General features: G+C 47.1%; 2 protein-coding genes across 2 annotated transcripts in view; both read left to right on the plus strand.

Annotated features, from left to right (window-relative positions):
• Positions 1-2,398: 2,398 nt before the first annotated feature.
• Positions 2,399-5,286, plus strand: GSC2 (goosecoid homeobox 2). Its single transcript, XM_019539396.1, has 4 exons — positions 2,399-2,618; positions 3,888-3,950; positions 4,137-4,384; positions 4,958-5,286. The coding sequence occupies exons 1-4, from the start codon at positions 2,399-2,401 to the stop codon at positions 5,060-5,062; spliced, it is 636 nt and encodes a 211-aa protein (XP_019394941.1). The 3' UTR covers positions 5,063-5,286.
• A 3,166-nt stretch (positions 5,287-8,452) lies between these two features.
• Positions 8,453-10,866, plus strand: part of DGCR14 (DiGeorge syndrome critical region gene 14) — a 12,110-nt gene continuing 9,696 nt past the window's right edge. The window contains exons 1-2 of the mRNA XM_019539096.1: positions 8,453-8,646; positions 8,762-8,930. Of these exons, the coding sequence (XP_019394641.1) occupies positions 8,506-8,646; positions 8,762-8,930 (310 nt within the window). The 5' untranslated portion in view covers positions 8,453-8,505. The remainder of the gene's footprint in view (positions 8,647-8,761; positions 8,931-10,866) is intronic.

The raw sequence follows: 10,866 nt of genomic DNA on the forward strand, positions 1-10,866 counted from the left end.
CCATAGACTATGAAACAAGGAACTGGATGGTTCATACAGCTGTGTCATCCTGCTTAAAATGACAGTCTCTTAAGTGACTTTCCACTGATACATAATGAACTTAGTGTGGGCTTTAGCGAAGGATGTTGGGAAATTTAAAATGGTTGCTTGCAAATTAACCCTGGAAAAATACTGACAGAAAAACTAGTGTGGACCTGAACAGGGACCTGAAAAGCTGAGCAACTCAGCCATGGGAAAAATCTTGTCAAATTAGGATGCTGACTATACCTTGATCTGAGATGGGCTCAAAGAGGTCCCCCTGCAAAAAATGCTGGTAACTGATCTGGCCAAGATGTTTTGCTCAGACAATGATTTTTTCCAAGGATAAAGACTCCAAGTCATGGCAAAAACTGCAACAATAATAATAAAAAAAGATTCTTAAGGAGTCCTGGTTTCAGACTAGATGGTGAGACTGTGCACCACAATGGGCATTCTACTGGACTTTTGCATTTGGTAGGACTCATGAATCCACCTCAAAAGTGAACAGCCTTTTGGATAATCCCTCTGGAATCAGATGAAAAGGGCAGGTGCTGCTGAGCTAATCTGGACCCAGTCCGCAAGACCCTCTAGGTTGCTCCCATTTGGTGTGTACAGGCCTCACACTTTGGATGCGGCAAGCAGGTGTCTGGATTCTTCAGAGCTGACCTAGGCTGCAAACAAGGTCCCAGTGCTGTTGACATGATGCCTAGATCCTTCTGTGTCCACCTAAGCTGACCCTGAGGCTGCATTACTGGCACCCAGGTCCCTAGATCCCCTCCCCAGTGTTGGTTGTGGCAGTGCAGCAGCGAAACAAAGACTATATGGGTGAACTGAACAGTGCTCTCCAGGCATCCTTGTCTGCTTGCAAGTGTGTGTGGCTGGAGGTGAGCCAACAGGAGTTCAGGCCAAAAGGAAGAAAGGAAGGGCTCCATCCTTTGATTCCAGGGCCAGAAATACCCAAGCAGAGGTTGTATGTTAGATGAGATGTAAAGTGTTGCGTATTCTTGTGGTTTTCTCACAAGTTTCATGATGTTTGATGTTTTTGCTAAAGCCTTAGCTTCTGGAGCCATACTGTTCTGCTAGAATCCCAATTTTCATTGGATTAAAAATGAGTGGGTAGTTCTTCTGGCTGCAGAGAAAACTTGAAAACAGGACCCGCAAAGGCTCAAAAAGAGGAAAGAGAATGAAAAAATCTCATAATATAACATTCCTAAAATCTCAGGGTTGTTTGGCCTGCCTTGTGAATTGGTTACAAGAACCTGGCTACTTTATGGGCATTGAAGATCCCATGGCTTTGTTTTGAATGTTAGGTCTGGTGCCAGTCCAATTTGAGGAATTGGAGGCATTATTTTTCTACACTTTTTCTTCAGAACTCGAATATGTTATCGTGTGCTGTGGTTAACCTGACACGGTCCATTGCAGAGGTATGTACACTTCAGCAGAGGGGCATGAGCTAATATAACTACAGCTGACTGACATGACAGGGCATTATGAGCCTAATTAAGTTCAGTATATAATGTGCTTTGAGATCCTCAGAAGAAACGTGTTGTATACATGCAAGATATTGGCATTAGCATTATTTAGATAGAGCACAGCAAAATACAATTTTCCTGTGCTCTGAGGAAAAAATAAAGCAGCTTTTGCTGAGAATCCTCATTTAGTAAAGGTCTGTGCTGGTGTTAAAAATGATTTTTTATCAAACTGAACTCTCCCTCCTTCTCTCATACTGTATGATATGACAGCTTTTGATGGAAAAGCTTTCATTTGACCAGAGAAAGGGATAATTTGCTTCTTTTAAGGAGTTAATCCTCTGGTCCATTTCTGGGCTGGAGAACAGCTATTCTCCCCCTGCCTGGAATCAGAGACTCCAACACAATGGAGATCATAACCACCTCAAATCTACACTCGAGATGGAGAAATCAGATTTCCTCCTAGAGTCATTTCTGTGGGATTAGCTAAATCTTAGATCCACACTAACCCTTCACAAAGCTGCCAAGATTAGTTAGAATTTATTTTATTCACAGGGGGGTTTACGGTTTTCTTTCCAAAGGGATTATATATATGTGTGTGTGCGTGTGTGTGTGTATATTTTCAGGATGGCCTCAGTTATAAAGCAGCTAGCTTAGGTGGAAAAAAGTGTGTGCGTGTATATAATATCGAAATCCCGGGTGCAAGAATGACAATCACTTTAAGCTAAAAGAAGACAAGGCAGCAATTCCATATGGCACCACTGGACTGTTTTAAAAAGATTCAGAGTGCAAGCTGTCCTCTTCTTTGTAAGTCCGCATGGCACAGATAGGGTTTTTGTGAAAAGCAAACCCTATCTCCTCCAGCTGCTGAATGCGAACTGCCGGTTGCCGCAGCCACCGTTCCTGGAAGAATGTCTTCAGAAGCATCGCTGGACATGGACCTCAGCAGGAGAGGCCTGAAGAAGCAATGCTCCTTCACCATCGACAACATCCTCTCCAGCCCGCGGGAGAGAAATCCTCAGGTTCTGGTGCCGTTCTGCCTCCAAGGTATCTTGGACTGTGAGCCCAAAGGCCTTTGTGCTCTAGAGGCTGTCACAGCCAGCTCTCTGCAGGAGGAAGAGGATGAAGAGGAAGAGCTGGAAGCTGCTGGGTGCAGCTGCTGCTGCTGTTCTCACACAAGTGCTCGTTCCCTTCAGGACCCTCCAAACTGGCTAGGTGAGTACGCTCTTTTATGACTCACTGCCAGACTCTCACTGAGGGGGCATCATATCTCACTTGCACGAGGGCAACAATACTCTGTAAAGAAGCAAAATCAAGGGACAGAGTAACTTTACAACTCTGTGGCCTGCAGCCTTGCCATCTTGCATTGTGTTTTTGTTAGACTGAACCTCAGCAAGGTTGGGGTGGGTTGATTCTCATGGGCATCTGCAAGGAAGAGCTAGAATGTGGCAGGATATCACGTGGATGAAGCTGTAGCGGGCACACTTCTTTCCGAATCAGTATTGAGTCAATGCCTCAGCAGAACTGGGCTGCTCCTGTCTAAATAAGATAAAAAAGCTAGACCTTAACTTCTTACAGCCTCTGATAAGCCTACAGCACTCTGTACCAGTAGAGCTCTTAATCTCTCACATGTAACTGGGGTCAAACCAAACTACATTTTTCCCATCCCTGTTTTCAATTGGGTCCAGTATTCTTTACTCCTTGTTTCAGGGTGTTGTGGAGGTTTGACATGCTACCTTACTGAGAGGGCTTCAGCAATGCATATATGCATGTGCTTGAAATTAAATATAGTTGAACATTTTGTTGTTTCACCCCAAGGGTGACTTCATTTCCGGGTGGATGAACTGGTCTGTGCATGCAGTTGGCATGGCACCTGAAGTCTGCCAGAGTGTATTGGTATGGCATGTATCCAAACCACTAGGTTATTAGCACTAATCAATTACTGCATTGCAAACAGTTTTAAAATTATTAGTTAGTATTAATCAACCACCTTGATGGGGAAGGCTGCTCAGACCTGTAGCTAGTAAGTGGTACAAAATCTGGCTCTTTATGGGAGTGGCTGTGCTTTTATTTAATTATACATAATGAAGAAAAAGTGGTATTTCACCTCAGTGAGTTCTGGATCAGCATTTGTACAAATCCTGACACAGTGAAGGAGAGATATAGGCAGGGATTGTGTAGTTTATGCTAGTTATGATGTTTTTATGCTAGTCATAGGAGTTCAAAAAAACTCACGGCTTTTAAACCCATCTAATGATTTTGGGGGCCAGACTCCTGACTTTTTTTAAGGCACAGGCTTGGCAATACTGACACTGATAATCTAGCTACGTGATAGTATTACCAGCCTTTTCTTTTCTCTCACCTGAAGAGCTTCTTTTTGACCCTTTCCTTTACCCAAAGCCTCACCTCAAGGCAAGAGCGCCTTCATTTCAGCCAAGGTAGCTGAACCTGACCTGAACCAAAGTCAGTTGTCAGAGCTGATCTGTCCTAAGTCACTTAGCAGGGTTAAAACAATGCATAATCTGCCTTTCTCTGTACCATCCCCAGTTTCAGCCTGCCTGGGACTAAAAGTGGAGATCTGTCTTCACAGTGATCTGCATTTTAGGACTGGAATAAAATACTGTAAATTTCCAACTCTTTTTTCATTAGACACCAGGTTCCCTTGGCCTATGCGGCTTTTTCATCCTACCATGAGAGCCTGTAAAAACCCTCGGGGGAGCCAAAGCGAGCTGCAGACCTTCCATCAGATCCAGAGGCGGACCCGGCGGCACCGGACTATCTTCACAGAGGATCAGCTCCAGGCCCTGGAGGCTCTTTTCCACCAGAACCAGTACCCAGATGTCATCACCAGGGAGCACCTTGCAACTCGCATCCACTTGAAGGAGGAGAGAGTAGAGGTGAGATTCTTTCATACTCTGGGCCTGCAAACTATTTTCCACCCTACTTGCTGAAAAGTAGATGCCCAGGAATCAGCCTAGATGGCTGCATACTCCACACCTCAAAGTACCACTTAAATAGCACCCTTAGAAATTCAGTAAGATACTATTTAAACCCAAAGCATAACGGAGGAGCACAAAAGAACGCTCGTGTAAGCTGATTTTACCGATGTGGCCTTCAGTACTCATGCATTCCTGTAGCTGCATATGGGAATGCACATGCATGCTGACACCCAGACACACACACACGCACACACAGACCCACACACATGCACGTGCGTACACACACTGTCTAAATTCTGCTGCTGCGTCCCTGTTCTGGTATATTTTCTATGCTCTCTCTGTTCTACATAACCAAGGGGATTCCAAGTGTAGTTTGCATGTGGCTGAACAAGAAATCTGCTGAGATCCTGCAGCAAATCCTGTACTAAGAGTCCAGGGCAGGAGTATGGAACAGCTTTTTCCAGTCAGAATAGGGGGCCTTCAGGCATAGGCTCAAGACAAATGCTTCATTTTTTTCCTTTAAATCCATAGGTTTGGTTTAAAAATCGACGGGCCAAGTGGCGGCATCAGAAGAGAGCTTCTGCATCAGCACTCATCCTTCAAGGCACCAAGAAGCCATCTGAGGAGAGCTGCTAGGGGTGGAAGCTAAATCTCACCTAGTCAACACAGAGGCCACCAACTTCCCCAATTCCCTGGTTTCTCTGAGAAGAGGTAGCAGACTGAAGGGAGGCAGAGAAATAAAGCAATAAGGGAATTGTGTAATTATAGCAGGGCTGGCAAGCCAGTCAATCAACTGGTCAAATATTGTTAATTGACCGGTCAATTGACTGCATATTTTTGACTGGTCAAAGATTAAAAAGTATTTTATGGGGAGTGAATTTTTTTTTGCAGTTTTCTTGACAGAAATATGATTTTGTATTGTTTTTAACATATTTCTTATTGGCAAATTTGTGGTTTTTCTGTGTATTGTTTGACTGTATTGGCAATTTTTTACTATTTTTGACTGGACAATTGACCAAGCTGTATTTAACAGGTCAACTGACCAAACCTAAATTATACAAGGAAAAAAGCTGGTCAAGGCAGATGGGGCATTTTTGGGGATATTTTTCATTTTTAAAGTGCTTTTTGACTAGCATCTTCAACTTGCCTGCCCTGATGCCTGGCTCCCAAATAGTTGGTGATTAGGTTATTTTTTAATCCAAACAAAGTTTGTTGTGTGACAAATAATAACAAATGCATCATATGGGGCACGTTCCTCCAAAACCTTAAGCATAAAAATAGCCAGAAGCCAGCACAAGGGGTAGAACCTGCATCAGCATTAGTATTGTAGTTGTGTGTCTGGGGTGAATGTCTGTACCTCAGAGATAGTGAAAGATTTCTTTTTATTTGTCTTTATTTTGTGTATGTGTATGCTTTATTATAAAGTAGAACTGGAGATGCCATCTAAAAATGAACGTTGTATTGTTTACAGTGTCCTGATGATGTCTAGCACTGCATTTTGGGGTCACAGTGGAAATTGGTTGATTTATTATGCGACTCGAAACAAGGACTTTCTGACTTCAGTCTTCAAAAGGAGCTCATTTGTGTAATAGTGTGTGTCTGTGTGTGTGGGGGGGTACTTTGTCAAAGCACTGATGGCATTTTTTTAATTAGCATCCCTAACTAATCAGACCCAGGCATGCAATCTAGTTGGCTGTTATGAAAGACGGGGAAAATTTCTTTCCAAAACAAATCACCCTGCAGCTGCTCTGGTCACAAGGGGACAGTTGCACTGTGGAGTGATTGCAAGTGCCAATACAAATCAAAATGGCAAAAAATATGTACATTAATATGTAACACAGCAGAGCAACAGTGGCATCTGCTGGTGGGGTATTAATTAGAGCTTGTACAGACAGAAGCATATGTTTCAGCATGGAAGCAAGCTGTTCCTTTTACTGCTCCGCTGTAATTGGAAAAGTAAACTCATTTTACTTTCTGATTTCCAGCACAGGCCAAGCTTTGGGGGCTGGAGTGATGCTCTTTGCTTCACAGTGCCCCAGAAGAAAGACTCAGCTGCTTTTTTAGGGCGGCATTACCCTGCCTGCTGCATATGTGCTAAGGATTAGTATTATTGGCAGCATCCTACAAGCTTTTGAACTCTAGTTTCTGCTTCTCATCTCCATCTGTGTTAAGTCCTTTGCATAGATTCCTCCTCATTTTCAGATCCCTCTCTGGCTGACTATAGGTAAGAGGGGGAGAGAGTGAATTAAGCATGACTGGGGTCTCTTGAAGCGCTGAGTAAAATAAAGATGATTCATAACATACATATTGGGGAGACAATAGTTACTGGAACTGAAGTCCAGGCGATGACCTTTCTGAACGTCTGAAAAAAATGTTACCAAGGCCATCAAAACACTGTGACATTAAATAAGATCTTTCACTTCTAGGGCACCCTTTTGTCCCTTCTCTGCTAAAGGGCTGACAGTAAGGGCTACTTGTTAGTTAAGAAGTGAGATAAACCTGAGTTTTTGCCTGTCTGCTGATATAACTAAAAGCAGGAGAACTTCTAGTGGTGGACACTGCGCTGTACTGTGCAGTATGCAGCGAAACAGTGCAGCCTGAGGGTGGGGACTGCACACCAGGAACTAGGGCATGAGTAAACGCAAGCTTGTATTTATTCAGTGTTCAAATGTTATGAGCAGCAAGCTTTTTTCAAGATGGGACACAGGCAGAGGCAAGGTAATACCATCTGTTTCTCTAGTGTGGACCATGTGAAAGGTACTAATCTAACATTAATGCACTGTTTGTCCTTTGAAACCTTTTATGCAGTGCAGTACTCACAAGCAGTAGCCGTTGCTGTGACGCTTACATAGATAATGCATAAGTAAAGGTATTACTGTGTTAAGTCTCATTTGCGTGTTCCTGGCAAAATCAGACCTCTGTCCTGTGTTCTGCTTACTCGTGTGGATTTTCTCTCTCAGAAATATGCACTTAATGCTTGCAGGCCACCTGGAGACTTTCTAACTACTGCTCAACTTGCAGAGCCACCTTTACCAAAAGCACTGCTGTATGGAGCACTTTGCTTCAGATTTGGCTCAGTCTGCAGCTAACTAAATGAGATAAAAGTGACTATTGAGGCCTGTAAATACTATATTTACTCAAATGTAAGATGAGCTCCCCCCACCAGCATGTGGTGGGGAGCTCATCTTATACTGACATATGAAGCAGAGTGAGGAGCAGGTGGCTGTGGAGCCTGAGCCAGGGCCAGAGCAGCTTCCTGTTCCCCACTCTGTAGCTTCTGCCCCCTTCCCGCTCCTTCCTCCCTTACTGCCAGGTGCAGCTCGGCGCCTGCTCTGCCTCGGGTCTCTCCCAGGCATGGTGCTCCTTCCCCAGCACAGACGCTGCTGCTCGGCCAGGTAGGGGCCCCAGAACAGAGGCAGCAGGAGCAGCATCCACAGCAAGGGGTGAGGGTGGGAAAGAAGCAGAGACTGGGAAGAGTTTGGGTGGGAGGCAGAGACTGGAGAGCAGGGTGGGGGCAGCAGACTGGGAAGTTTCCCGGGAAAAGGCAGAGATGGAGGAGCTGGTAGGGAAGAGAGCAAGGGGCCACGTTACCTCCCCTCCCCCCCCCAGCCACAGCTTTCTCTGCTGTAGCAGCAGAGGCAGGGATTCAAAACAACCGTCCCACACTCTGACCGAGAAAATTACAACAAATTTATACATTTTTCATTGTAGACTATTTAATTCCCAGGGAGTCCTCTTAAACACGGCTAAGCAACCTCCCCCGCCCCTAGCCGGCACCAGGGCGAGAGGCAAACGCGGCACTTCCGTGACAGGCGCTGCCCAGCACCGCTTCCCCCCTCCCCCCGCGGCATGGACACGCCCCCCAGCAGGGGGCGCTCAATCCCGCGCGCCGCTCTAGCCGTGCTCTCCGTGGTTCGACGGCTGCAGCGCCAGCCAATTCCGCGCGGCTGCCTGGTGGACTGAGGTGGGGGAGCGATACAAACAAATCCCGGCAGCCCTTGCGCGTACGCAGATTGGCGGTGGACGGCGGCCGCCCAGGGACGGGTCGTGTCTGGGTCCCTGCGGGCGCTGCCGAGATCATGGGGGAGCCGGCGGCGGAGGTGGAGGTGGAGGTGGAGGGGGCCGCGCTGGTGCCGGCGGGGCGGGAGGTGGCGGCACTGGCGGTGGTGGCTGCCGCGAGGCGCAAGAAGAAGATTCTGGACGAGGAGGCCTACATCGAGGTGCGGGCGGGGCGGGGCCGCGGGAGGGGGGAATGGGGAAAAGGAGCGGGTGGGGGAGGGGAGGCCGGTCCCCAGGGCGACGCCCCCCCAGCTGGGCTGTACGTGCCGCCCGCAGGGCCTGGAGACCATCATCCAGCGCGACTTTTTCCCCGATGTGGCTCGGCTGCGGGCACAGCGTGAGTACCTGGAGGCAGAGGAGAGTGGTGACCTGGAGAAGATGCGGCAGATCGCCATCAAGTTTGGCTCCGCGCTGGGCCGCTCGGGCAGGGACGCTGCCGCCCCGTGTAAGTATTGTGCAGGTTGCATCTCTCTTGAGCGCTGTTGTGCCAGCAGCGAGCGCTTGCCTGGACGTCCGCGTCGTTAAAGCCCGGGAGTGAAGGGCATGGCACTGTGGACCAGGCTGGAGAGCGGTGCGTGTTGCTTGTGGTGTTGGTGGCTGGTGAGGGCTGCTGTGAAGGCAGGGTTGAAGTGAGGCAGACATGAAATGAGCAGCACACGAGGAAACCTTTTCTGAACTCAGCCTTGTGCCCCTTTCTAGTTCCTTGTGGTGCCCACACGGTGAATGTGGTGCCCAGGTTTGGTCCCCGCACCTTGGAAAGGAGATGGAGGAACTAGAGAAGGGCAGCAGGGACGGTTGGTGGTATGGAGGGGCTTTCAAAAGAGGAGAGACTGGAGAAGCCAGGCGCGTTCGGTTTAGAAACTTAAGGGGGGGGCATGATAAGGGTTTACAAAATACTAAATGGCAAAGAGAAAGTCCACAGAGATTTAGTACATCCTGTTCCTTGCGGTATAAGAACGAGGGGTGACAAGGTGATACGAGGCAGCGAGTCTAAAACAAATAAAAGGAATTTCTTTCTCACACAGCTTGTCACTAAAGTGTGGAGCTCGTTGCCATCAGGTATAGAAGTTGACAGTTTAGCGAGGTTCAGAAGGAAGGACAAATTCTGGGAGAAAAGGGGTATCAGTAGCTACTGAGCACAGGAGTGAGGTCTACAGCCTCTGAGTTGGAGCTTCCTTGACTTTAAATGCTGGAGGCTGCAAGTGAGAGAGGAACAGTGGAAAAAACCATGGTCAGACCCAGTTCACTCTCCCTTTCAGCCTCTGCTGCCTGCCATTGTGTGACAGGAAACTGGGCAAGATGGACCTGTGGTCTGACCCAGTAAATGGCAAATTTTATGTTTTAGCTCCCACTGGATTGGAGGTTACTTCAGGCTCTGAGACATGAGCTCTTAGACAGTCACGTTAGACATGCAATTGGCCAGACCAGTTGAACCATGCTATACTTCCTTTCTATCAGGAAGCATTTTGTCATGTGAAATGCACCTTGATGGATCAAGAAGGATAATGTAGCGGCATGTTGTTATATACAGTAAAAGCTCTGTTATCTGGCATCCCCTGGGAATGGGGGATGCCGAATAACAAAATATGCCAGTTAATTGAGTGGCCCTGGCTACTGCTTCCCCTGCTGCTTCTGGGGCATCCCTCTGCCCCTCCTGTGGCACTGTCATCCCTCCTGCTGCTTTGCCCCCCCCCGGGACAGGGAGGCAGGCTCTGCACAGCCCAATGCAGTCTGTTAGGCCTCCAGGCCATGGGGGCTCAGCAGCGCAGGGTGCTTTGCTTCAGGCCATGGAGGCTCGGAGAAACCAGAAGTGCTGTGGTAGGTGCTTCCGGTTTCCCAGCTTGTAAGATGCTGAATAGCACAGCTTTTACTATACCCATTTTTATTTCAGGTATTGCTTTAAGAATAGGTCCAATGCAAGCTCTAAATTATTTAAAAATGCATGTTGGCAACTTGTTTAGCAGAACGAAGGTATTAGGGAAGAGAGATGCAATGAACAGTCAGATGCACAGTGAGAAAGTGTGATGGCAAATACAAGTTCATGCCATAAACTGCTGTGATTGTGCTTGGAGGCAAGCAGTGCCTGCTGTTCAGAGTAGATGTACAGTTTCATTCAATAGCCAGTGCAGAGAACTTGTTCCCAGTTATGCTTCCTATTAATTTCAGTTAAGCAAACATGCCACTAGGTGTGTTGTGCTGTATGGACCTGTATTATATAAACTTTTGAGACCGTTTCACTGACCTTCTCTCCCAACCTAGTTTTGGGGATTGCTGCCTGGGCTGGCATCTACTTATTTAGATTTGTTTAGATTTCCCTGTAGTGGAACTTGGATAGTTTCACAGTTAGTAGGGTCAGAACGGACCTGAGCAGATCATCAAGT

The sequence above is a fragment of the Crocodylus porosus genome, unplaced genomic scaffold (assembly GCF_001723895.1).
Source record: "Crocodylus porosus isolate Cpor-Errol unplaced genomic scaffold, CroPor_comp1, whole genome shotgun sequence".
Lineage (NCBI taxonomy): Eukaryota > Metazoa > Chordata > Crocodylia > Crocodylidae > Crocodylus > Crocodylus porosus.